At 55.1% G+C, this 26,932-nt stretch overlaps 6 protein-coding genes across 6 annotated transcripts; 2 read left to right on the top strand and 4 right to left on the bottom strand.

Annotated features, from left to right (window-relative positions):
• Positions 1-1,605: 1,605 nt before the first annotated feature.
• MRS44_007629 (uncharacterized protein) lies at positions 1,606-2,646 on the top strand (the record flags this gene model as incomplete). The annotated part of the gene is made up of 1 exon (XM_046270838.2): positions 1,606-2,646. One exon carries the CDS (start codon positions 1,606-1,608, stop codon positions 2,644-2,646), a length of 1,041 nt encoding a protein of 346 aa, XP_046134365.1.
• Positions 2,647-3,165: 519 nt separating this feature from the next.
• Positions 3,166-3,627, bottom strand: MRS44_007628 (uncharacterized protein; the record flags this gene model as incomplete). The annotated part of the gene is made up of 1 exon (XM_046273778.2): positions 3,166-3,627. One exon carries the CDS (start codon positions 3,625-3,627, stop codon positions 3,166-3,168), a length of 462 nt encoding a protein of 153 aa, XP_046134366.2.
• A 4,755-nt stretch (positions 3,628-8,382) lies between these two features.
• MRS44_007627 (uncharacterized protein) lies at positions 8,383-10,877 on the top strand (the record flags this gene model as incomplete). The annotated part of the gene is made up of 6 exons (XM_065620605.1): positions 8,383-8,393; positions 8,472-8,577; positions 8,652-8,717; positions 8,772-8,926; positions 8,977-9,685; positions 9,741-10,877. 6 exons carry the CDS (start codon positions 8,383-8,385, stop codon positions 10,875-10,877), a joined length of 2,184 nt encoding a protein of 727 aa, XP_065476677.1.
• A 6,307-nt stretch (positions 10,878-17,184) lies between these two features.
• MRS44_007626 (uncharacterized protein) lies at positions 17,185-18,566 on the bottom strand (the record flags this gene model as incomplete). The annotated part of the gene is made up of 3 exons (XM_065620604.1): positions 17,185-17,370; positions 17,423-17,737; positions 17,787-18,566. 3 exons carry the CDS (start codon positions 18,564-18,566, stop codon positions 17,185-17,187), a joined length of 1,281 nt encoding a protein of 426 aa, XP_065476676.1.
• A 2,859-nt stretch (positions 18,567-21,425) lies between these two features.
• On the bottom strand, positions 21,426-21,968 carry MRS44_007625 (uncharacterized protein; the record flags this gene model as incomplete). Its single annotated transcript, XM_065620603.1, has 3 exons — positions 21,426-21,471; positions 21,545-21,577; positions 21,652-21,968. 3 exons carry the CDS (start codon positions 21,966-21,968, stop codon positions 21,426-21,428), a joined length of 396 nt encoding a protein of 131 aa, XP_065476675.1.
• A 1,639-nt stretch (positions 21,969-23,607) lies between these two features.
• Positions 23,608-24,581, bottom strand: MRS44_007624 (uncharacterized protein; the record flags this gene model as incomplete). Its single annotated transcript, XM_065620602.1, has 2 exons — positions 23,608-23,660; positions 23,801-24,581. 2 exons carry the CDS (start codon positions 24,579-24,581, stop codon positions 23,608-23,610), a joined length of 834 nt encoding a protein of 277 aa, XP_065476674.1.
• Between the last annotated feature and the right edge of the window lie 2,351 nt (positions 24,582-26,932).

Below are 26,932 nucleotides of genomic sequence, written 5' to 3'. Positions count from 1 at the left end.
ATCTAGATAGAGTAACACAAGACGATTGCTCAGACCACATGCAGGGAACGTTATCGCGCCATGAAATTGAACCACCAAGGAACCTGACCTGTGCACACTTAGATTTGCTCGCCTGGCTAACGCGCCTCCGGCTGTGCGGAGCATCAGCGTGCTCCGTGCTGCTGCAGAGCTGATGATGGGCATGTCCATGACCACATGGCTGCTCGGGCCATCTGAAGAGAGGGGACATCTGCACGCTCGGATACTGGGGGTGGGACTGTGATGGATATCTCGTTGTTTTTGGCTCCGTTGCCGGGGCCCGGTTAGAGATTGATGAGAAAGGATCTGAGCATGTTGCTTTTCCCCGTCAATGATGACGGAATTCACTTGTGGGTTCCGGATGACAGGAGGATATCAGACGCGGGATGATGTTGGTTCATGATATATCGAGCAGGACGCGCATCGAAGCTGTCGCAACCTGAAACTCTCTCTATATCTGCGACCCGCGATGCAGGGAACCACTATAAGGGTTCTGTGGCCAATGCGAGATACAGAGCGGCATTCCTTCGCGATATACATTAGTCAAATGCGTCGTGACAAGTCAAGTGAGACGGGAGTTTGATTCTTGGCCTGGTGAGATGTGATGCGTTGCGTAGCTGCTGGGTGCCAAGCTTGACAATTACGTTTACACATAACAGGACACCAAAATGAAGAAATATTATGACAAGTATTTTCATACAGTAGGATGTACTCATCCTCAAGAAAGAAAAAAACCATGTTCCTGTTGTAGGATTTGATGGTAGCGTTTGTGATGGTTGATATAGACGGCCAACGGGTGTGGAGTTTGACAGAGCTAAGTGGTTGAAGGCATATCCAACACCCCACGATGGGTGATAGTGGCCCATTGGAGAGTATAGCAGTCCTATACAAGTAACCCCTAAGGATTCCCACGGGTTGTAAACATGAATTCTCTCTAGGTGTTGTTTGCAATTAACTACGACAAAGCTGCCTCTCACCAGCGCCTCTGTTCAACTGCCCCAGAGTCGAGACACCCTTTAGGCTAGGCGGGTCTGTCGTGTAATCACTTTGCCATGATTGGCCCAACCTGTGCTTCCCTCGACAGGTTTAAGGATCAAGTCAACACCATAATACTTGGTACAAATATAAAGAAGAGTTAGATGAGACTCTTTATAAGAACTTTAGTGTTCCGTAGATGTCTATTATCTGCTACTCTCAGATTTATAGTATGTAATGAATGAACAGTTATACATGAGGGCTTCCTGACAATAGCCTTCATGGGAGCTATAGAGGCAGGTTGCTGCGTCAAACATCCGCTCACAGAGAGGGTTTGTCGCATTGCGGTACTTCTGCTTTAAGCCTGTCTTCATAATCATTTGCTATTCAGCCTTGAGTACATACTGTGATCAGACCTGTGTTTCAGTTGCCCTCAAGGTTCGCAAAAATGGATTGACAGTGGCCATCAAAGTGAATACATAACTGCCCCACCTGCTCCCACCCACCTCAATTTTCATCCTCCATCGCGTCTCATCGCCCCTCACAGCACAACACCAACAACCACATCTACACCTACAGGAACACCAGTACATGTTCCGCCGCCTCTTCGCCATGGCCGAATCAGCTTCCAAGCGCATCAAGACCTCGGGTCCCCTCATCGGCACCCACAACGGCCACTTCCACGCCGACGAGGCCCTCGCCGTCCACATGCTCCGCCGCCTCCCCGCCTACCGCGACGCTGGCCTCGTCCGCACCCGCGACCCGGCCGTCCTCGAGACCTGCCACACCGTCGTCGACGTCGGCGGTGAGTACGACCCGGAGCGCCGCCGCTTCGACCACCACCAGCGCGGCTTCGCCACCACCTTCCCCGGCCGCCCGACCAAGCTCTCCAGCGCTGGCCTCGTCTTTATGCACTTTGGCCGCGCCATCGTCGCCGAGCGTCTCGGCCAGCCAGAAGACTCGCCCGATGTTGAGCTTCTGTACAACAAGCTGTACGAGAACTTTGTCGAGGCCCTCGACGCCCACGACAACGGCATCTCCCTCTACGACCCCGAGGCTATCGCGGCCGCTGGCATCGAGAAGCGCTTCAGCAACGGCGGCTTCGGTCTGGGCGCCGTCGTGGGCCGCCTGAACCCAAACTGGAACGACCCCGTGCCCGCTGACCGTGCCGAGGCACAGGCTGCCGAGGATGCCAAGTTCAACGAGGCCAGCCGCCGCATCGGCGAGGAGTTTGACCGTGATCTTGACAGCTACGCCGCATCCTGGCTGCCCGCCCGCTCCATCGTCGAGCAGGCCTTTGCCAAGCGTTCGCAGTACGATGAGCAGGGCCGCATCCTTGTCCTGGAGGGTCAGTCTGTTCCCTGGAAGGACCACCTCTACGCCCTCGAGAACGAGGTCCCTTCGGTGCTCTACGTGCTATATGCGGAGAAGCCTGAGCCTGGCGCCAAGTGGCGCATCCAGTGCGTTCCCGAGAGCAAGGACTCCTTTGTCAGCCGGAAACCACTGCCTGAAGCCTGGAGGGGCTTCCGCGATGAGGAGCTCGACGGCATCAGCGGCATTCCTGGCTGCGTCTTTGTCCATGCCGCGGGTTTCATCGGCGGCAACAAGACTTTCGAGGGCGCCAAGCAGATGGCGAGCAAGGCCCTGGAGTAAGACCTCCGAGGCAGGAATGGCGATTTAAGATACATACGATTTTGGGGCATCTTCTTTTTATAAAAAATGAGAACCATGGACCGGTGCCTGGAGTCTGGGGAAATACAAAAAGGAAAGAAACGAGATAGAAAGGGTGCTTCAGCAAATGAAGCGGGTAGCTAAACGACCAAATGAACATGATGATTTCGACGCGGGAGAGACGACATATATATTCCCGAAGGTCCCTCCCCGCTCAGGAAAAGTAACCCATCTGAAAGAGATCCCGTCGGGATCGAAACAAGCTCCCTCTTGTGTGCGTGCGAACCAGATTGTTTGCCAATTCCCAAACGCCAACTGTGCGATCCTCGTAAGTCATGAATACCGAAATTCGCAGTCCACACAAGCCCACCAGGCTTCGTACAAGAGTCAATCCACTCGCCATATTTCGCACATGATAAAAGAAACCTCTCCCCTTGATCTTACTTCCACGCGCAATTTTTGTTCTTTTTCTCTTGTCATTGTTTTGCCACGTACAACTGTCTATCGTCGGATGGGGATAGCCTCGCCGCTGGCAGCAACGGGCTCGGGAACGGCAGCATCGGCGTCCTTGTCCTTGTCGGCTTCGGCCTCGGCGCCGTCAGCCTGACCCTCCTCAGCACTGGTCTCGCTCTTGAGGAAGCTGCTCTCCTTGATGGGGCTGCCGGCCTGGATGCCGGGGATGGAGCCGTGGTGGGCGTGCTTGGGGACGTTGCCCGAGCCGTTGACGGGGGACGAGAGGTGGGGGATGTTCTCGGGGACGGGGTGCTGAGAGCCGACGGCGCCGGCGTCAACACCGTCGCCCTTGCCGGCCTTGGACATGGCATAGTCGCCCGAGTCAAAGTACTTTCGGTCCTTGAGGTGCTTGGCGAAGTGGTCGGAGCGGGAGGGCAGCTTGCCGTACAGACGGAAGAGACGCTGCTCCTCGGGGGAGAGCGACTTTGCGGGGGGCACGAGCGTTAGCATGGGACGACAATATTTATTTAGAGGTTGACAGATGCGGCGGGCGTGGTGTAGGCGCGAAGGGGGGAGGTTGTGTCGTCGTGTGAGGGTCGAGTCATGATCGGGAGGGGTCGAAATCGTCCGTCTCAGGTGGGATGGATGGGATTCCTCTCAAGGGCGGCGGCTTACCTTGACGTCGATCTTGTTCTTCTGGTGAGGGTTCATAGCGAAAGACACGCGTCGGTTCGGGATAGCGAGAATGACTTGGACTGAAGGCGGGAGAGGAAGAGAAAATCGAGGTTTTGTCGTTTTTTTGGAGGGGGATGAGGTTGGCTCTCCTCAGACTGACTGGGGGGAGGGATTCTGTTGGAGGAGCCAGGAGAGGGTCGCAGGTCGTGGTAGGGGATCGTGCCTGATTGGGCTGAAGAGCGTATGATGTAGCTGGGAGGAACGCGGGCACTAGTTGGGGTGAAGGCTTGCAGGTAGCGGGGTGAATCACTGTGCTGAGGCGGATGAAGTTACTGGCTGAAGCCCAACCTGTACTGTAGGAGGAACTTTGGTTACCCACGGGCGCGTCTAATCTTTTTATCTCCCTTCGGGAACGGAAGTGACATATGTCAGGGACCACGTCTGACACTGTCTGTATCTGGGTAGGCGAGGCACCGATGATAACGCTTCTTTGAGCCCTTCTTTCTTTTTTCGCGTTTCCCCCTCTTGTGTTTCATGCATTCATCCCCTAGAGGGCAACGTCACTGGTTGAAACCACCCATATCAGCGGCTGATATGCCACGCGTTACGAGGACCCAATGTCGAATAAACACTCTGGTTCATGCTCTCCCGGGCGACACAGTATCACCGACATGGCAACAATAACAACAGAAGTCTCTATGCATCTCAAAAAGAGTCAGAGACAGCCACCTCGTGCATAAAGTATATCCTAGTGCTTCTCCCAGGTCTCGTGGTGACCCGTGCTCCCCTGGTCCCTGTCGCCAGCAGCCGTTGGGCTGACGTACCGTCCTCCCGTGTCCCACGGCCATGGCAGCAGGACGCCGAAGAAGCTGGGGGGCTTGTCCTCGAAATGGGCCGATGTGATGCTCCAAGATGATGGATTGACGAGCCGGGTTGGCCAGGCAGGAGGCAAAGTCCACAGTATCATGAGGATCGTCAGGGCGTCCCTTCACTCATTACAGGTCCTTGCCCGACTCGCCTCGGCCTCGTGAGCTATTAGAGACCGGGGTCCGGTCCGGACAGTCCAAGGGGAGGGAGCCACACTTGGGCACCCGGGCCCCAGACGACGGCATTGTTGGGCGCTGGCTGCCGAGGGGGAGCACGGTGACACGGGGAGAGAGGGTGTCGAAACACGTCTCTAGGGATCTGTGACGAGGTTGATGAGAGACTGACGTTGTCGAGGTCCAGAGATTGTGTCTGCCTGTCATGGTCGGTCTTTATTGGCACTGGGGGACGACCAGCAGAGAGATTCGACCGGTGAGATTCCTCGAGGCTTTCTGGTTGGCCGGTTTGGGCTTCGCCTCGATAAGGACATGAGATGCTTCTATTCTCATAGTGCGGCTTACCTACCACGCTGCATCAACTCACATGGCAATCTTCTAGCGCCATCGACTAACAGCACGAAGGAACATCACCACCAACACGGTCCGCTGCCCCGTCGTCCACCATTTCTTTTGCCGGCATTCCATCTCCGGACTATCATTGCAATCTAGTTTGGGGGCATTGGGAGAAACCCCTGCTGTCTATCCATATCTTGCTTCAACCATTACTCACATCCTCCTTGTTCAACCACAACACCAGCTGACATCTCTCTCCAGTGTCTCGCCTCGTGGTCATCACACGACTATGCCGATCTCTTATCAAGGAGCGAGGCAAGGCAAGCCCAGCTCTGGGTTTCGAGGCTTGGAGGGGTTGTGCGGCTGGTGGTGATCGTCGCTCTCTCGCGATAGAGTTCGCGGGCGTGCGCGCACACCAGAGAGAGCAGCCATGCACCCCGCAACCCGCGGCAGCGGACCCGCGGTGCTAATGCAGAGATCCAAGCGAGCGAGCCTTCAGCCCGTCCGTCCAGGTGAAGGGCCGCTGAGTGAGGGTGGTGGAAGGTAAGGCGAGTTGAAGGTTTGGGTTGGCAGCAAAGTCAATTCCAGTGTCCCGTGCTTTGATAGTATCGGCAGTTCAACCAACTCGATAACCAGACGACCGACCGTTCCGAGTATCAGACAGGCATATTAGAGTAGCTGGTTCTCGAAACTCGGCAATTGCTTGATAGGTGCTGGGTCTTTTGTCTCGGAAGAACCATCGAGACCTGGGAAACTACGCTCAACTGCGTTGTGTGGGAAGCAGAGGCGTCTCAGGCTTCACCAAGACTTGTGCCCAGAGACTAACCAGTCCTTGGAGCGGTTAGCTCGTGCAGGCTGCCGTGCTCTGTTTCTCGGCATGGCATTCACATATTCACCTCCCAACTTGCTGATTCCCATGAAATCTCGCTGGAATGTATGCTCACGGGACCGGCCGTCTGGTAGAGGAAGCCACCAACAAGAGTGCCCCCTTGAGGTCAGTCGCCTACCATTCGCCAAGTTTCACTCAAAACTCGACAATGAGAAACCGAGCCACATCGCCATCCCCCCAAAGTCGACGGTCGAGTCCCCCAGACTGTGTGTGGGAGGGCGCAGTGTCCATCCCCCTCCATCTGCAGCATCCCTTCTGCATGCTTACCGCACCTTGTTGGCCCGCAGCCAGTGAAATGCCGCATCATCAGGAATGGGCGACACGCAGGTCTACGACAGAGATGGGAAGGGAGCGGCAGCTTGCAACGCTCTAGACCGGGCTGGAGTCTCAGCTAAGGGGAGACCACGGCGTACCGTGTGCCTCGGGTCATCGATTTCCCTGATGTCGGTGGTCTTTGCGCCGCGGACGTCGTCGCACTTCAACTGGCGCCTCGGGCTTTGAATATCGAGGTATGCGACCCGGTATGTTCATGGAGCCGACGGGCATAGATCGGAGATGATGGCGTCGTCTTCTGGAAGGGCGTAGGGACTGGAGAGGGCCAATCAGCCTTTGGAACTGGCTATGACGACAATGTATGCGAACTGGTTCTTCAAGAGGCTGAGGTTAACAGCACAGTTCACCCGAGCTCAGCCCCTTAGTTCCACGGAGTGTTTAAGCCGTCGACATAGTTCTCGACTATCAGTCAAGTTAATGTGTCGGTGAAACTGTGTGTTAGTCTTTAGACCTCCACAGACAGTTGAAAGTCTGGAGAAGGGGATTGACAATCTGGGGCATCGGCTCCACATGTCGGAAGCCGGTGTTCACATCTCGTAACCGCAACGCAACCACGCGGATGTTCAAGGCGGTTGTCGGAAATAGGGCGCATGGTTTTGTCAGTCAGAGATTCATCAACTCGGCAGACTACCGGATTACTTGCTTACATATTCGCGCAGACGGCATGCTATTGTAATCAGCTGGGTGGGCACGATGCCGAGTGGTCTCCGCAGGTGCAAGCAATATTAGGCGAGGGCCACTTTCATTGGGCCCTTGTTGCGCCTCGGAGATGTATGTAAGTATGTAAACATTCACGGCGAGTTTACTATCAGCGCCGTGCCCAGCATACAATCACCAACAACACAACTATACATATATCCACGACTCAACACCAGACTCACAACATCGCACGCAATTGACCCTACCCTAGACAACCACGACACAGCGGAGTCGCCGTGCTATAAGCCCCCACGAGCGCCGCCCCGTTGCAGCTAGCGCCGCAGTTTCGGATACCGCATCGGGTCTAAGAGGCGATGATGCAATCGGCGCTCTATCTGATTCGACCGGATTTCTAAGCATCACAGAAAAAAAAGAGGTCGGACCCAGCAACAACCACCACAAGCCGAACGACGATGCTTGGAAGGCGAGACGATTCGAGTTAGAGGCGACGAGTCGAGCAAGAGAATTGTTCCACTGGAGGATCCACAGACAACACCACCACCACCGCAATCGCTCCATCCCATCCCGTTTCTCCTTCGTTCGGCGCTTCCTTAGAGGAACCCCACGACCTGACCTGTCAAGAGCTCGTGGTTAATAAGCGATTCCCTCTTTTTTCTTTCTTCTCTCCATTATCATCACCTTGACTCGCTCTTCTCAAACCATCCCCGGGAAAAAGAGAGTCCAAAAAAGAGGGCCGCTTGTGCTTGACGATCTACACGGCCCGCCTGGCTTTCTACAAGTCTCACCTCAAGTCTCGGTTCACGTGCGACAGCCTCGGCGACGCCTCCGGGTCGTCGCTCACCAACCATCCATCTGCCTGGCGAGGCGATACCGGACTAGAGCGCGTTCTGCGCCAGAGATTTCCGCCTCATCTTTTGTCCTGGGCTATCAATTGAGGGATTCTCTCACCCGGATATCGCCAATTTTCTTGTCAGATCGAATATCGAACCCCTCCGGTACTTGGCGATTCCCCCGCCTAGCGGCATTTCGCCGGTCTCGCTCTCACTGACGAGTATATACGACATCATTCGCCATCGTTCGAAACCGAGGTTGTTTCCTCTCTAATAATCCCATTAACATTTTTTTGTTGCCATCATATCTTTTTTTATCAGCTGTTTTCGCTTGTTTTAACCTTTCTGGGTCGTATTTTCCGCACTTCCGAGTAAACGCCTAGAGCCCAGAACTTTGAGACGGTGTCTCTGGGCCACCAACCAGACTCAGACGCCAACTTCCTAGACCCGAAAATTCAACTCTCGCCCACATTCACTCACTCTCAACTTCAAACTCATCACCATGGGTCTACTGTAAGTTATATCACTCACAAGTGGAAGAGTGCTTGTCAGGTACTGCTCAGAAGCATCATGGAGCTAACTTGACTTCAGAGCACTGGGAACCGCCCGACTGGCCCGAGGCCAAAAAGCGCGCTCCCCAAGTCCGGGAATGGGGTATCAAGGTGAGTCTCATCCTCTTTCAAACTGCTCTGTTCGTGTCAGTGGCTGGTAGATGAGGTCACTGGCAATGACGTACCCAGACATGAGCGCTGACGTATGTAACTCAAACAGCAACTTCTCGAAATCTGGAACAAGGCAAAGGGCAAGGAGCGCGATGCTTTGTTATGGGGCGATGAGGTCAGTTTTAAGCTATGAAGTGAAAGTCTAGACTCACAACTCACTCTCATCCAGGTTGAGTATCTGGTTGTGACATACTCGGAGGATAACCAAAAAGTCCTGCTTTCTCTCCGACAGGCAGAGATTCTTGAGGCACTGGCTGCCGACAAGGAACTCAAGAAGGAGGGTGGCTGCGTCCCTGACCTCCAAGATGTCGAGACAAAGAAAAAGTAGCTCACCTGCCTCTGCTCCTCTATTCGAGGTGCTAACTGTTGACCAGGTCAAGGACCATTCCTGTATTCCACCCCGAGTTTGGCCGCTTCATGCTCGAGGCAACCCCGGGTAAGCCTTGGGGTATCGGCTTCAAGGAGCTGCTGGACGTTGAACCCGACATGAAGTTGAGAAGGAAGATTGCCAAGGAGCACATGCTGTCCACCGAGTACCCTATTACTCTCACCACATTCCCTCAAATTGGTGTCCCAGGACAGTTCACCGACCCATACTACCCACCCTCGGGTCCTCGCCTGCGCTCTCAGTTTGTTCCGGATGAGATCGCCAACCCTCACATCAGATTCCCAACTTTGGCGGCCAACATCCGCTCTCGCCGCGGCCGCAAGGTCCAGGTCAACGTTCCCGTGTTCCATGACAAGAACACACCGAGCCCCTGGAAGGATCCTACCGTCAACTTTGACATGCACAACTGGCCCGAAGACGATGATGTGCGCAACGGTGCAGCCCCTGAAGACTTTATCCACATGGATGCCATGGCCTTTGGAATGGGCAGCTGTTGTCTCCAGATCACCTTCCAGGCCAAGAACATCACCGAGGGAAGACAGCTCTACGACCAGCTGAGCCCCCTGGGTCCTATCATGCTCGCCTTGACTGCTGCTACACCCGTGTACAAGGGCTTCCTTGCCAACACGGATGTGCGGTGGAACCAGATCAGCCGCGCAGTTGACTGCAGAACACCAGAAGAACTGGGAGAAAAGGTGCGTAAAAGGCTCTACACTCGTAGAGGAGGATTTGTTGCTTACATTTTCACAGCCCCTGAAGGAAGGTCAACGGAGGATACCCAAGTCACGATATGCGTCCAACTCGACGTACATCTCGACTGACCCACGATTGAGGAACGAGTATCTCGACCCTGACTTGGTGTTTGACCCGGCAATCAAGGCTCAGCTTCTGGAGGGCGGCATGGATGACCGACTTGCCACACACTTTGCGCATCTCTTTATCCGAGATCCCATTGTCGTTTTCGAGGAGGACCTTCAGGAGCTGGACCTCACCAAGACGGACCACTTTGAGAACATCCAGTCAACCAACTGGCAGCACATGCGGTTCAAGCCGCCGCCTGCCGACAACAGCATCGGATGGCGAGTTGAGTTCCGGTCCATGGAGATTCAGATCACCGACTTTGAGAATGCCGCCTTCTCTGTCTTTATGGTGCTCGTCACGCGTGCCATCTTGTCGTTTGATCTCAACTTTTACATCCCCATCAAGAAGGTTGATGAGAACATGGAGCGTGCCCACGCTGTGGATTCAGTCTTGAAGGAGAAGTTCTACTTCCGAAGGAATCCCTTCCCTAATCGACCTTCGAGAGCCAACACGGTGTTTGGCGAGGACAGCCGGCCTGGCTCAGCACATCCCAGTCGACCCCCATCCCCTGGAGGACCCGTGGAGCACGAGTACGAAGAGATGACGGTCAACGATATCATCAACGGATCCGACTCGGGAGACTTTCCCGGACTGATCCCCATCGTCGAGAGCTACCTCGACAGCGTCAACGTAGACGTCACGACTAGGTGTCACCTCTCGACATACCTGGACCTGATCTCCAAGCGAGCAAGCGGCGACCTTGACACGACAGCTCGATGGATCCGCAACTTCATCGACGTGCACCCCAAGTACAAGCACGACAGTGTTATCGACGACGAGATCAACCACGACCTCATCGGCGCCGTCATCGCTATCGGCGAACGGGAGAGCGCGGGCCGGGGTTTTGCGGGACTCGGCATTCACGGGCTGGAGCGGCTACTGAACGGTTTCCGGGGAGGCTGCGGCGGCGGTAACAGCAGCAAGGCGGCCAACGGCAACGGCACAAACGGAGGGGTGGAGTCTGGTAACGGTGCACTCAAGCGTAAGAGCGAGTGGATTGACGGGAACGAGGGGGCGGCGCCGTGAGGAGCGAGAACATATCTGGGACGGAGCTTTTGGTCCTTGGACTGTAATGATGGCGACTGAGGATGGGGGATGGCTGACAGCAACCGAGGAGGGCTGATGTGACAGACAGACAGACACATCCGGACCGGTTATCCTTGGAAAAGCCACAACTCGTTGTTGAAATGCTACTGCTACCAGGGGGGGCTTGGAGAGAATAGCTGGCTTACAGAAAGAGATACACACACACACACACACTCAGTCAGGCACACGCACAGGCACACGCATACACACACATACGCACGGGTCGTCGGAGCCATGTTTCTCGTCAGGTTCCCAAAGAGCTGAAAAAGCCTGTCAAAATATCAAAGTCAAACGGCATGACATGCCCGCCATTCCGCCTCATGACTGCACCATGATGCCATTTATGGAATTGAGACAGACGGAGGGACGCACACATGCTCTCGGACAAAAAAAAGAAAGCATATCTCTCTTCGCTCCTTGGCATCCTGGACCCTTGACATCTGCTCAACCGCGAGAGTCAAAGCAAGGTCCCTTTGAGTTTCGGACCATGTCTCTGGGCCGTTCATCTGAGACCACCGATGGATGGGATGGGATGGGCTTGGACAGACACACTTGGCCCGTGTTCTCCCTTCCCGGAGATGTCAGAATCCCCCCTCGTCTTTTAGGGAATGCCCATGCCAATGCCGTGCCGTGCTCTTCGAAAACGCCATGTTTGTGCTGCTACCGCTGCAAGGTTTTGATCTGAGTTGTGTTAGTTCCAGGAGACCATGAACTTTACGCTGCGCCCCCCTTTTCTCGAGATACTCCTTTCGGACTTTTATTAGCCATACATGACCGGTTCCGACAAAGTCGCATAAACTTCCGTCATGGCAAAGTCAGAATCAACGTTCTTTCTCTGCGCACGCCCTTGTTGCTCCGTCCCCCCGCGGACCCGGCCGCCGGATCCCCGAGACGCAACCTCTCTCTCCGGCCCAACGCCAGGGGTCTCGACCACGGCGGAGTCTCAGGATGGAGGGAACGACGATGGGACGTAAGCAGGGACCCTTTGCGGATGAGAGAGAGAGAGAGAGTGAGAGAGAGACAGAGGAGGGTCGCGCCAGTTCACCGGTCTACGCCAAGCGAACAGACCGGTGAGGCGGCCCATCTCTCTTCAGAGGCATGTCATGCAAGATGCTGCGCTTTTTTTGCTTTTGGGATTTAGCGAGGGGGGGTCCAACGATCGATAGCGTGGATGGAGGAGGCGGCTGCAGATGGGGGCATGAACTAGAAAGCTACATGTCTCTTTTTTTGTTTCTGGTCTAGCTGAAAACATGTTTTTCAAGCTCGCCGCGGAGAAACAGTTGATATATAGTTGACGGAGAATTTATCTGAGATGTGATAGGGAGGAGCGGGAATCGAGATCTAGGATGGAGAATACAAATGGGGAATTGTCGTATTTTTCGCAACCGGAAAGAGAAAAAAAAGAAAAAGAAACGACGTGAGTAAAGACACATGAGACCCTGGCAATTGTGGACATGCACGGTAACTAGGGCGGGAAGGGATCGTCATAGAGGGCGGGCCATGCGATGTGAGATGCTGTTTATACCTGATCTGATCTCTCATCACGTCGGAGCCGGGGTTTGGCTTTCTTTCTTGCATCTCGGAGAGCCGGTAAGACCGGACGGGCTGAGGGGAGGGGAACGGGACGGATGGATACACGTATGTATGTGCATAGGTATCCTGCTGGTGAGATGTCATGTCTCGGAGAAGGAGAGTCGTGTCTGTGTGTGTAGGAGTCAGTCAGTGCCCCTGCGGCTGACGACTTGGATACCAGAATAGGCTCCCGGTCACTTTGGGGTTTTTCTGACTATATCCTGTAATATATGAGAAGCTACCGGGACGGACGATATACGAAAAAAAAAAAAGTGATTGGTAGGATGGAGTTTCTGACAGAATTGCTTCAAGCTTATTAACTTGATACCTCCTTTGCTCGATGCTACCCTCCTTTTTGACTAATGCAGTGACAAGAGAAATGTAGACTGCAGTAGAGTAGAAGAAAAATGTCGCAGACGCCCGTCATCGGAGAGAAAGAAGAGCCTCTGGAACGTGGGAAAAAGGCGTTTTTCTTCTTGGACCAAGGGACCTGGATTGCGGGATCTTGGAGGGGTGGACCGGAATCAGATCATGTGATCAAGTGGATTGTGGTTTGAACCCCTTGCAAGCGGGAGAGCATGTGTCTCTAAAGGATGTTTTCTTCTTCAAGCAATGTATGTCTCTCTTTTTCTTTTGCCATGATTGTTTGCTCCATGGTATACACTAAAAACACCATGTCTTGAGGTGGAGGATTTTTGTTTATCGATTACCCAATTAGGCAATCCCTCCCTTTTCCCACACAACTGCCGACATTCCAATTTCTTTCTTCCTCTCCCTTTTTTTTTTTTTTTTTTTGTCTTGACTCCAAATCTCGATCCTTGAATCGATCTAGCGCGCAGAATCGGAATTGACGAGTCGTAAAACCCAATCTCCAGAAAATGAGCTGAGACAAGAGAGGGGCGTAAGAGAGAGAGAAACATATAGGTTCCCCGGCCGCGGCTGTGTCCCAATCCGGGGGGGTCGTGACGTCGATCACACTCCGGAGTCGGGGACCGGTCCTCCGCCTGGGGTTATACAAAGAAAGAGTCAACTATGATCTGATGCATGGCAGAGATCTTGCTTGACGAGAGGAGCTGAAGAAAAAAGAAATGAGAAGAAAAGGAAACACAGCTGAGCAGGGACCAAAGACCTGGGCCTCATCCCTCCTTTTCATCTTCACCGTTGTGCCCTTGAGCTGGAGACGTGGCGTTCTCGATAGTGTGCCTGTCTTTTGACGGGACGGGTCACCGAGCTACGGGAATCGTGTGACGTCGTTAGGCCGCGTCTTGGGGTTGTCATCGGTGTTGGCTAGAGTTTCTACTCCGTATCCGTATATAGTTGACCATGAACCAAGGCATGCAAACACGACAACGACAACTGCCGCTGCCGCGATAGCCTCCCCCTCGCCTGGAGAAAACCCACTTCCCATGCAGCGTCGCAACGCAAGGGACACGCATTGCCGGACCTGCAGCGCGTCTATCAGGAATAACAACCGTTTGCCCAGCCAGCGCAACCACGAGGCAGCCTCCGCCTTGGTCACATTCCTTACAGCGGGCCTCGAACCTTTGCTTTTTCCGAAGGTCTTGCTCTGCCGCCTTGTATTTCTCCCAGCCCGCTTTTTTTCATACATGCGGGCGTGGGGGAAGGGAAGAGAGATCCCCTTACATTAAACGCCCCCCCAAGGTGCGGCATCGACATGAGGGAGCATCTCTCTCTCTTTCTTGACCGGGCACCACGTGGTTTTCCCGGCCGGTAGCTCGCGCGTGGCTGAGACAGAAGGATTGGAAAGAGGTATGGAGTGGCCGCGCGTAGACCATCATCACGGACCATATGGCTCGATGGGATGGGAAAGCTGAGAAGGCGTGGCGAGGTTTGTCTCATCTGAGCCTAGCCTAGCCTAACAACCCCCATCTTGAGGCCACCCACGAACTCTTGGATATGTGTGGGGTGGTGGTTATGGTGCTACAGCTCTCTCGTCACAGTGACCATGTGAGAAAGACGTTGTTAAAGGCAAGAAAAACAAAAAAGAAAAGAAAAGTGACAAGCATCCGGGAACAAGAGATAAGTCTCACCGTGATGCACAATACACATGGCTGGCATGCCACACAGCTCCGCTCTCTCCCTCCCCCAGAGCCTCACAAACGTCCTACAGGGCAACAATAACAAAAAGAGACTAATCACAAGGGTGTGAAGAGATAAATCCCACACTCTCGGGTGGAAGCAGGAACTTGAGCAACAGCGGTCCAAATTTCAACCAAGCGCTGACAGACACGCGGCACAAGAGAAAACCCGCCCTTGACGGGAGAGGGAGAGTGTGTAACCGTCACACGGGAAAGAGCATAGAGTATAGCCAAGGGAAAAGATCTTGAAAGACGTGCAGATCGCGTGCTTGCAGCCATGTTTCTGATGGAGTGGCACAGCAAGCACACTGGGAGCGGGGAGACACGACGCATACGAGGTCTCGTGCTACCAAGAAGGGATAAATCAAGGCAACGGGAAGTCAGCGCTTGTCTATATGTGAGATTTTTTGCTTGCTGTGTGTAACTAGACGAGGGTGGGAGAGTCATTGAACCTCCTGCAGCTTTGGGTGGTTCAGGCATCAAGACGTCCGGGGATGGCTTCACAGCCGATGCCAATCTCAGATGTTGTGTCCTTCAACGATTTCTTGTCGATCCTTAAAGATGAAAACTTTTCAGTATACATATAGTCAATGGCTTAGTCAATATTGAAGTCATCATAGATATTAAACAAAGAGATGGACAAGAAAAGAGTCAGAAGCATCAACATCCAACTAACACCCCGTGTAACCAACCTCAACCTCGACGCGATACAAACACAACAACTCACCACATGCACGCACGTTCCCGTGTCCGATGAGCTCAAGCAGGCTACCCGTTCGTTAGATCTCCCCCCCACTACCACCCGTCCCCGGCGCCTTGTGTGCTGTTGTCCTTTGCCCGCATCCCGTCCATCCTCATCCTTCTCCGTGCGAGTGTGACACACGCCCCCCTCCCCTTCTCGTGTAACAATATCTGTTCTCCTCTTTCTCTGCTCTTCAAGTCGCAGATAGCATCCTGTTGAGGCAGCAGCCGCCGCCGCCTTTCTGTTTGCAGCTTCACTTCTGTCTCTCCGTTAAACTTAATGCCAGCCCCTGTGGAAAGGATAATGATATATATAGTTCACCCAGGGTTCAAATAGTCTGCCAGACTAGGTCAACCAATACACAAGACAACCTTGCAAGACTAGCTAGACCCGGCTGCTTGCCTGCCTCCTGTCGTCAGACCCTGAACCTCCTCCTCCCACGTCTTGCTTCATCGGCCGAGTCCATGGCCTGATGTGGCGTCCTGCCTTGTTCTACCACCCCTCCCAGCAGATTCCTTTCTCTCCCACTGTAGATGGCCTCGCCGATAGATCTGCGACACGCTGTTCGTTTAGCCCTCGGCACAATTTAAGCGCGGCCAAGATCGTCTCTTCACCCAGAATGCCACTGATTGTCCGCTAATCACCGAGCTAACCTTCGCCAATCTTGGATAGTCGGCACAGCAAGTAGTCTAGCCTCGATGCCCAAGTGGCAACTGAGCGCCTCTGTCCTTGTTGGGCTCATGCTCTCTCAGCTCGCCCTGAGACAACTTGGCACATTGTGAGCACAGAGCCCATGGCGCAGCATAGCTCCATCTCTATGAGCGCCAAGCCTAGTCCAGCCTGGCCTTCAACTCCCATGCCTATCGCTGAATCGCTCTCTACAATCCTTACATTATATCACACCCGAGAATGCACATTGACTGAATAATTGACAGACAGGGTCCTCATCGTTGAGCGTGACACAACCACTGATTGCTTTCATCTACTTGCTGCTAAACATCCATCGTTGCTTGTTGACTCTTTGTCAAAACAGTGATCCGTTTCGCTTCAACATCTGCCTGCTCTGTTCAACTCTCTCATCTTTCCTGCTTGCTCTTCTCGCCTTGATCGTGTCGTAAAGAAACATGAACCGCACATGCTGCCCGTCCATCCATCCTTCGCCTGGCCCACTCCAGGAGCCACAGGTGGTCTGAGACACCTCTTTCATCTTCCATCACATCCAGCCATCCCTTCTGCTTCTTCCATCGCCCACTCGGTAAAGCCGCTGCAATTTTCCTCTCGCCCCACAACACCATGTATAACGTACCCTCCAAAAGGAGCTAGGCCAACGTCCAGTTGGTCCTCTGCGATGATTGCTCTCCGCTGCTGCCCCCACAAACTGTTCCTGGTATCTCTCCACTGCTGGCGTGGTCCAGAAATCTCTTTTGTCTAGGAATTCAAACCTAATCGTCCCGCCCAGAAATTCGACAAAAAGGTACACCTGAAAATAATCCGTGCTTGAAAAATAAGTTGGAAGGAAAAAAAAAACGCCTGAAATGCCGACGGGTCCATCCGCAAAGCCTGAGGTATCCGAGATGTAGAAACGTATATACAGAGAACGCCCCAACGTCGGCGTTCCGAAACCGGGTATTAATAAACGTTGAAAATGTGTCTTGCTTGAAATCATCAAGTGAAGGCTCGCTCTCGCTCCCTATCTCGAAACTCCGGCTCGAGAGTGAGGTGTGATGCGAGGAATCGATCATGTGACTGTCGTCCATCATGTCGCAAGTTCGTGCGTCGAGGCTGCCAGATGCTGCACTGCAGGCTGCCCTTGTTGACTGGAGTCCGAGAGATTTCATTGTCGGTGGGCCTCGTCAGGCTTGGGGCGGATCGATCTGGCCTCAAGCTGGCGCTTTCTCTCCAGTTTGGCGTAATGCAATCCACAGGCGTTGCAGAGCGTCCTGGCTCCATCGGGTCCACGTCGCCATTCAGGAGTGTCAATTCGGTTGCAGCTGTGGCATCGGCCGGGAGGAGCGGCGCGCTATTCACTTTGTCAGTCCTGAAAGTCACCCACGGTTAAGAGTCAAACTCACCCCTCGTCGCTTCTTGACTTCTGTGATACCGTACTGGGGCTTCATTCCATCCCCGTACATATTCACATCGTGCTCCTCTTCGTATGGCCCCTTCATCTTGGCGCCTTCTCGGGCTCGCTCGTTTTGAATCGAGGTTTGCACTAGGTCCCTCACTTGCTCCAAAGATCGCTTGATGAGCTCAATGTTACTGAGCATATCCGTCACTTCACGTTCCGTGGGCAATCTTGCCGGAATGGGGTGGGCGCCATGCTGTTCTTGCGCGATTCTGCTGTAAGCTTCCGCAAAGTTGAAAATCGTGCGAGAAGAGCTGCCAATCTGTACGGTATTAGTATGCTTTCGTCAATTCGCTCAGTCTCTCACTTACCCGACTCAGCGAGTCTTGGTAGCTCCAGCTCTCAAAGTGTCGATCCACGGTAGCGTCATATCTAGCACGGGCGGCGTAGTCGGCCTCCTCAGCGTGTGTGGGCGGTCTGGGGTCGTACGGTCCTGGAATGTGAGGTGGCACACCATGTCTGGGAGAAATCGGATAAGTGGGCAGAGGCATCTGACCAGGAGGCAGTTGGCCAGGCTGATAGGCAACTGGTCCTGGTGGAGGTGGAGGAGGGTGAGCATAGACGCCGTTGAGCGGGTGGTGAGGCTCCGGGGGCTTCTGCTCCGTGTGGTGGTGATGCTGAGGAGGCAGCTCCGGCTTGGCTGGTGGGCTCTGGCGGCGGTCAGAGACAGGAGGAAGAGATGGCCGGCTGCTGAAAGGGGGGCGAGGCGAATCCGAGAAGGCAGGCAGAGCATCCTGTCGTGGAGGGAACGATGATGTCGGGTGGAGGGGGCCTGGGGAGTGCTTCTCAGCCTCAGGGAATGGTCGAGGAGCCGTTGCAAAGGGTGAAGGCAGGCTGGAGGCGGATTGGAGGCCGGAAGAGTGTGCGGGAGGGTAGTGACCCGGCTTGGTGCCTGAGATGACCTCTGAGATGGAGGGAAGCGACTGGCGGTTTGATGGCTCGTGGTCGTCGGTTGACTTTCGAGGCTCAACGGAGGAGATCATGTTGGAGATGCTGGCACCCGAGCTCGGATGGGAGTAGCTGGAGGGCGACGAGAAGGACGGCTGAGGTTGGTAGTGGGCGGACGGAGTGATGAGAGTTGCCGTGGCCATGGCGGGAGTGTCCCGATACGACCTGTCGAGAGAATCCCGCGAGTAGGATGAGTGATGTCGATGATCCGAGTAAGGCTGGTCGGGTTGGGGTAGGTGGTGGAGTTGGTGTTCGGAGTTTGTTGCAGAGTGACGGCTGTGGGAGCAAAGGGGATGTTAATATGGGAGGGGCAGACAGAAATATGAGAGCTCTCAAGTCGGGATTCAGACGGACCTTTGCCTGGTTCCAGAGTCAACCGCTTCCATAGCGGGTCTGGCAATTACCAATGATGATTTGGGACAATTTTAAGGCCGTAGATGCATCTGACCTGGCTAGATCCGGCTGGGGGGTGCTTGACGGGTGAAGGAAGAAAGAGAAAAAAGATGGGGAGGGGGGTGGTAAAGGATCAGGTTCCGTGGTGGAGGAACTCAGGGAGCCAGGAATGGGGTCGATACACGGGACCAGGACAAGATGTGACAACGGACTCAGGTGAGGATTGGGGATGGGGTGTAGAAACGGGGAGGGGCCGACGAGGCGAAATAAAAAGAGGCGAAGAAGCAAAGAAACAAATAATACCAGGCAGGGCAGGGGGGTGTGGGTTAGATCTGGCGTGCGATGGGCAAGCGACAGGGACCCTCGTGGTGGCGCTGGGCGGGACGCTGGCAGGGGGTTCCGCCTGGGTCTTGGTTGGGACTTGTTCTTGGTCAACCGACGGGGGGACTGACTGGAGACCGGGGCGTGGAGGGTTGGCGTTGGCGCTGGCGCTGGCGCTGGAAAGGCTGGCTGGGGAACGCCAGAACCAGAACTCTCGGGGCAGAAAGAAGAGTGAGGATACTCGTCTCCGGGACACAGACGAGAGAAGCAGAGTAGCGCAAACTCAACAAGGCGGCCGACTGTCGCGGAGCTGGCCCAATGGCCGGGGTCTGGGGACGTAGCGTTCACTCTGGTCCAAGACAACGCGCGCGAGATGGTCGAGTGGAGCCAGAAACCACAGCGCTGGATTGCACTTGTCTCTGGCTGGGAGCTGGCGAGAAGGTCGAGGCTAGCGAATTGCTGAGGGGGCCTTGTGTTTTTGGCTGGCGAGGGGGGCAGATCGCTCGACAAAACGTGGGCAACGGTGTCGCGCGGCGTGGGTTGGAGTGGGAGCCTCGTGCTGGAATGTACCAGTTGGTTGACCGAGCCTTGGCTTGGCGACCTTCTTTCTTGGTTCTGGGAGCCGTGATTGATGCCGTCACGGTAGTGGTAGTAGTCGTCGTATCCAAGCGGATCTGAACAAGAATCTCTTTCTTCCTTCTAGCTTCGTGGCTGCGTCCTTTGGCGTTCCGATATGTGAGGGGACCTGTGAATTGACTCGCGGATATGTCGACAACACACAGACACGGAGCCGGGCAGCGCTGGCCACTAGAATGGCGGGCAAGGACAAATCCTGCTGCTGCTGCGGACGGCGGTGTCTCTGCAGGCGCTTGAGTCAGCGCGAGAGGCACAAAAGAGGCACAGCGTGGGTAATTAGACGATGGGAGATGTCGAAGTGAAAAGACGAGATCGAGGATGGAGGTCGAGAAAAGAAATCGGTTATCTCAAGGATCGAGGTTAGGTTTCCGTTGGGAAAGGAAGGGGGAAATGTGGAGGTGGGAGGAAAGAAAGGAAAGAGAGGAGGGAAGTAAATGGAGCACAAAGGGCAAGTGCGGAGGAAGATGAGAGAGATCGGGCAAGTAAGGTAGGTTGAGATGGAAGGAGCAGCGCAGCAACATGCACTGCAATTACCACCTCACCTCAACGAGTGCAACCGCCGAGAAATCACCAAATGCATTTGTTGCATACACCAGATGTGAGATCAGCACCTTGGAAACCCATCCATTTACCACTAGGACGGACCAAGGTCACGAAAACAACGGGGACCTGGGGGTCTACGAGAAGCAAGCAAGCAAGCAACCACCTAGACAAGCAAGCAGGCAAGCCAGCAGGCAAGCAAGCCTAGCCCTGGAGAGACACATCGGACATCGATGCATCCATCACACACACAACACACACGCGCGCACGCATATTGGGAAGCGCCAGCAGCCAGCAAGCAAGCAACCTTCAAGCAGGGGGGAGAGTTTTCGTTTCTGTCAGTTCAGTTCGGGGAGCGTGAACATGGATCAGCCAGCACAAGGTACCTGCGGCGCGGTTATTTGTAAGAGATACAAATCAGCCGATCCAACACGGCAATGTGCCTTGACCGGCCGTGTCCCAGGATGTCTAGCCTTGGTTCTACGAGAAGGAAAGCTTGATCGGGATCAAGAGATGATCTCTGGGTGGTGGACTTGCGCCGCCAGCATCGGGTGACGATACAGAACTCTACAGGCGCTTCACAAGAACCGTTCTTTGACGCAGCGAGCGTTAGGTCGTCGCTCCCTGCCGGGAACGGTCGCGGGTAGAGGTACCATCCACGCGACAGGGATGATCAAGGTTCGCTTCCAGTTGGAATCTGGTAAGGATGCCAGGGAGAAGGGGGGACGACGGCACGACGGTTTACAATACGGTATGGGTGGAGAGGAAACGCAGGGATCCGACAGAGAATCGATCATGGATGAGTGGGCCTATTGAGAACAGACGAGCGAGGGTGATCGATGGCCGATGAAGCAGGCAAGGGCAGGGGGCGCAACAGAAGCCATGCTGCCCTAGGGCTGTGATTTTTCGCCTCTGGCGAGATTTGGAAGGGGGCTCAATCTCTTCATCTCTGCTCATCTCATCTTGGTCGCCAGCGCATAACAGAATTGTGTCCCCGATCTCCACCCTCCGCTTCAGCGCGCTCACCCAGACGCCGCGGCTGACGAGTTTGCGCGAGTGCAGAGGCCGGAAGGGGCGAGACATTGGGGCACCATTCATCCAGTGCCGTCGATTCAGACGCTGGCCTTGTCGGGTTCTGCACCGATGGCCAGGGCATGACTATAGCTCGGTGCAGTAGCGGCTGGGCTTTGGAGATCTCCAATCTCGAGCATTGGAAAATGGTACGACTTACAGGGGGGCCTTGCTCCTGGGGGTCAGCAGCGGTCTAGCTTTGGTGGTCCACAGAGAACACCAGCATCCCCCCGGACCACCCCCAATGCCACTCGACTGGGAATCGACGTTGTTTTGTTGATGCTTCCTGGCCAGGGCGCGAGCCGTCTTGGCTCTTGCTGGTCATTGTTGGGTCTGGCGATGGTGGTAAGCGCAGCGCACGCCGTGAGAGGCTGAGGGTGCTGAAATCTGACGTCGGGCCTCTGATGACGGACGCGGATGGGGTCATTGGTGGGTGAGAAGCTCGGCTGGGGGAGGGAGGCCACGGCTGCAGCGCTTGGCAGCAGTCTTGTTGCTTCTGACGCTGCTGTTGGACCTCTCTCGTGGGCAGCCAGGCCACCCATCACATCGGCATTCTGGCGCTGGGCTGGAGGACTGTCTCTCATCGACACATCACATTTCGATCCAGCACGGCTCCCCTGCCGACTGTCCCCTCCCTCCCCTGCCGTTATGCGCGAGGGGCGTGGGAGTGCAGCGACGCTAGCCTGAGGTAAATAGGGGGCAAAAGGGCAGGAAACTTTACCATGGCTCAGATGCGTCAAGATGGGAGATGAGGGCACCGTGCAAGATTGTACGAGAAGCATGGAACATGGGGGATTCGCGGCTACCTGGAAGAGGCAAGGTACAACCTCGTCGCCGTCGATGCTAATGAAGAGGCGCGGACAGGCTGGGGAGGAGCTTCAGCCGCGGAGGTCGGGATGGCTCTAGGGTCAGGCGTCTAGAACGATGAGATGGAGGACGATGAGGGAGGGTGGTTTGACCATGGGTGGGATGGTGCCAGGTAACGCTACAGCAACTAACCCCCCTCTAGGCGATGACGGATGGGCGAACGATGGACGATGAAGCGATGGACGATGTGACGATGAGCGAGATGGGCCGCTATCCAGACCCAGATTGGGGCGTTCCGATGGATGGGCGGCACCACAGCCAGGTACGTCAGCGGGCTGGGATCAGGCCGCAAGCATCTTGTGGCCGTCACTGAGGTAGCGGCATGTACGGAGTACTTGGGAGACCTCGGACTGACTGGCCTCGAATCTCCTTACATCAGAGAACCACTGTCCAAGTACCTCAAGGTCCCCTTGCCGGGGGAAGAAGAAATCCAATTGAGCGGCCCCCCCCGCGAAGAAAGCGGCAGGGATGACTCCCAGACGGCCCAGCCGCCACCACGCGAAGTTGTCGACGGCGCCGCTCTGGCGGGTTGCCTATTGCCCAGCACAGATGGCCCGCGGACCTAATCTCTCCAGATCAGACACGCCCTCGATTAGTGCGCCGCCGCCGTGGACGGACGGGCTCGGTCGGTGTGGTTGTCGCCACTTCGCCGATGAGATGAAGATGCCGTCCTGGACGGATACTGTACAGGACTACGCTGTGCTGACTGGTGTTTCTGGTTGGGGGCATGTTTCCGCTCGCCGCCAATATCTGGTGCCCGACGACACCTTCTGGCATCGGCATCAGGTCTTGAGCCCGTCGTCAATCGGAGATGGGGGTGGTTGTCAGCCAAGATTGGAGATGCAATGCACCTCAATCTTTCTACGGACTCGCCGTGCTCGCTTGACGTCGACAAGCAGATAGGCAGAGATGGATTGAACCAGCGGCGCTCGTGCCAAGCAACGTGGACTACTCCTCGTGGTCATCTGGTGATGGCTTCCACCGACCTTCCTCCTCGGGACAGGCAAGACCCGGCAAGCACCTGATGGCCGCCGTGCACATCCCACGATTTGATAATGAACGCCAGCCCGGGCAGATGAGATGACTGAAACACACGGATAAGTGTGTACTGCACATGAATAATGCTGCGTACACACGGCGTCGATAGCGTGAGGGTTTCAATCTGGAAAGCTGAGCCATCACATCGCCGGGCGTCGCATCCCGGATGCCCGACTCGCCCTCCCCAGGGTGATCCCGGCGGGCCATCGCCCGTCCCAATCTCCGTTGCCCCAAAATTCCCCATCTCACCGGCCTTCCAGAATGTTGTACGAAGGTGGTAAAGCGCGCAAATCCCTACTCTTGTCGGGGTTCTCTGCTCTAGTCGGGGTCCGACTCGTTACCGTGTTTGTCAACCGTCTTTCTTTGCTGATCTGTTTGATGTTGTAGCATTTCTGTCTTGTGATGGGCAACTCTGGCTTGTCTACGACGCTGAGATGTCACCTCGTAATCACCACAACAAGGCATCACCGGTGTGTATTGGGGAATCACGATCTGCAGCTCGCCCTCGCACGGTTGCTGCCAGGAGGAAATGGATGGTCAATGGGCAAAACCGCCATCCATGCCATGACAAGACAAGAGCGCCCCTCCGCTAGAACTTCTCGTTTAAGCACTGGCCCTTCCAAAAGTTGATGAATGTCCCAATCTCCTCGGCCAGGGTCCAGTTGTTTTGGGACAAGTCCCACGCGCCACGGGCATGGCAGATGATGCTCGTCGAGACATGGGTTCCCTGCTAGCTGGCCCACAGCCGCCCTTCCGGCATCATTCACGATGCTGTTCCCAATCGCCTGGGAATCGGCTGAGCCCTTTTTCGCTTCCCTGAGGTTGGGTGTCCCGTCATGAGCAGCGGCAGCTGACGAAGGTGGACCTTGGAGGCCCTGTCTGCAAACACCAACACCATTGAGATTACGGGCTTTTGGCCGCCTTTCATTTCCCTGTCTTGTGAATGGCGCTTCTGGCACTCGGTCTGGTGGTCCTTGGGCAATTCCCATTTCCTCACCTCCCCACAGACGCTGCGAAAACGGCCATGCTGTGTTACGGGGTCTGTGTGAGCGTCTGTGAGTGAGTGCATGTGTGACTTCAGGGACATTTCCCGAGGTGTCGATCTCGGCCAGATCGAGCAACCATCTCGAGGTTCCTATAGGCTGTCGGGGGAAGACTCCGGTCAAGCTTGTTTTGTTTTTCTGCGTTCCCTCCCTTCCCTTCCCAGGTATAGGGTGACAGATCTTGAGGTTTGCCCAGCCCCGAATCTGACCATCTGCCTCGATATCTGGCCCGGACTTGCGGATATGCATGATGTGGGATGGTGACCTCTCGTGTAAGAAGGCATGATCCATCATCTCGCAGCATGATTGACCCCTCTGCCTCTGGTGTGGTGGTGTCGGCCATCTATCTCGTTCGCCTTTCCCGTCCTGCTGCAGTACCACTCCACCATCAAGACGTCACGTCGCTCATGATGGCACGGACACGACTCGGAGAATTCTGCCAGCGCAAGAATCTTGTGCTTGTGCAATGAGCCATACACCTACGGTACATCCATCGCATCGCGTCTCTACCCGAGGATCCCCGGCAGCCATGATACGACTTGAATACCCGGCCCTTACCTTGCAGTTTCTTCAAGGCCAACAAAGTGAGAGATCAGAATATGCTCTGGCTCTGCCCCATCAGCCTCCCCAGCTGGATGCTTCTAGCCCTTCTAGGGTGCTTCTGTGTTTCCCCACTGCCCAACGGTCAGCCTCGGCTGCCGCTAGCTGGGTAGCTCACTGCCGACCTGAAGAGTTGCTTCGTCCATCGTCAACTCCAAATTGGGCCAATCTGGGGCATCGCTGACACTTGGATTCACCTACGACCCACCACAGCGAGCAAAAAGATGCTCGTTTCCCGTTGCCTGCAAATTCAAAATCGCAAGCTTGTTTTTCTTTTTATTCCTTCTTGCTCTCTTTATTTTTCTTTTCGTTCTCCGGTCTGCACCCACAGTAATCCGACAACCCACCTGTCCATGGATCCATGACCATTGGGCGGGCCAACCCATATGTCAGTCATGTGTGCCCTCATCAAGAGCCCGGGTCATACGTTTTTTTACCCTTCCGCGATGTCCACCCGGCGTCTTCCCCGGCGGGCGAAGGTTCTGCGGCGGAGAGCCCCGCTCACGATCCGGTGCCCACGCAGTATAGCCGCCGACGTGGGAGCGATGCCTGCCCATCATCGTCCGGCTCCGGGTTTTGACTCCCTGACATGCTACGATATGGGACTGTCCTGGACTGGAGCAGGTAGAGAAGAAGCTTCAGCCATCCCATCCCCGCCGAGGAAAACCGAGGAGAGAACCCGGGCTGCCCCAGAGAAACAGACGGGGGTCGACCGGCCACTTGGCAACCTAGGCATCAGAATTAGATGCCGGCCGGGCTTGGAACGCCGTCGTGGCCGCACGACTTTGATCCGACCTCAGGCCAATACGAGAAATACTCGGCTGGATGTCATGATGCATCTGGCCGAAACGACTGATCTGTGTCTTGTTGCCGCCAGAGCGCGCACATACTGTAGGTACGGTGCAGCAGACAGGTAGGTATTGCCGCGTCTGTACGGAGCAGCGGGCGGGCGCTTTAAGACGTGCTGATGTGAGGTGCCGTCTCGGTGCTGTATGCGTGTCTGTCTGTGATGGTGACGGATCTGTGCATCCATTATGCCGTGTCGTCGGTGGCTTGGTTTGTCTTAATGGCGGTTGCTCTCCTGCTATTCTCGTTGAGCCATGCCTCCTCCCGAGCTCGACTGCCGCCCGGACGGATGTGTCATATCCATCTTACCGATGCGTCGACTTTTGGGCATCATGTTTGAGCCTCTCCATCTCTCGCTTGTACCTCGGCATTCTGTGACGGCTGTCAAGCAACAAACACGCCATTGACGTTGCTTCTTGGGCGGTCCCCTGGACGACATCTGCTCTACCCAGGCACAGTACAGGAGCCAGGCCAGGGATGTTGGCCTCGGGAATAATAGCAGGGTCTGTATGCCCATTGTCCGTACTGCGCAAAAAGGAAAATGCCGTAATCCGCGCATGACTGGCACCTCTTGACATCGGGGAAAAAAAATTAAGCACGATGGCCTTTGTTGCAGGGCGGGTCCCCCATTGTCCGTCCTCACCATTACCTCAATAGGCATGTAGGTAGTATTCACGAGATGGATGTATGGATCCCGGGCCCATAACGGTCAAGAAGAATGGATGTCTCTGGAGATGCTGCGTGTCAGAAGCATTCCACACGAATCCCGTTGCCCTGCTGCTTGTACACTGCAAGTATGGATGTATGTATGCAGCACCTACATCGAGATTGCTTTTACGCAACCGTCCATCGCCCTCGCGTCTGCTGTACAGTCTTGTCATGGCGCCGGCCTAGTCTAGTTGGCTTTCAAGGTTCCAACGGCCGGGATCTAAAGGCCAAGACACGCGGAGAGTTGCTCTTGGTTCAAGAGAGACTCGACATGCCAGCGAACGAGCAGCCACCTGTTGGTCATTGGGCGGCGGCTGGTTCATGAGGAAAAAGCTACGAATCGGCCTCAAGACTGTAGTGACACGGCTGCGCCCACCCTCCCCCATGTCGACAAGTGCGCCAGAAACGCCCAATGTCGTCAGGGGCCCCGATCTCGAACGCTCCGG

Source organism: Fusarium solani (genome assembly GCF_023522795.1).
Source record: "Fusarium solani strain SB1 chromosome Unknown bctg00000004, whole genome shotgun sequence".
Lineage (NCBI taxonomy): Eukaryota > Fungi > Ascomycota > Sordariomycetes > Hypocreales > Nectriaceae > Fusarium > Fusarium solani.
The sequence above is the reverse complement of the archived record's forward strand: the minus strand, read 5'-3'. Positions and strand labels throughout refer to the sequence as shown.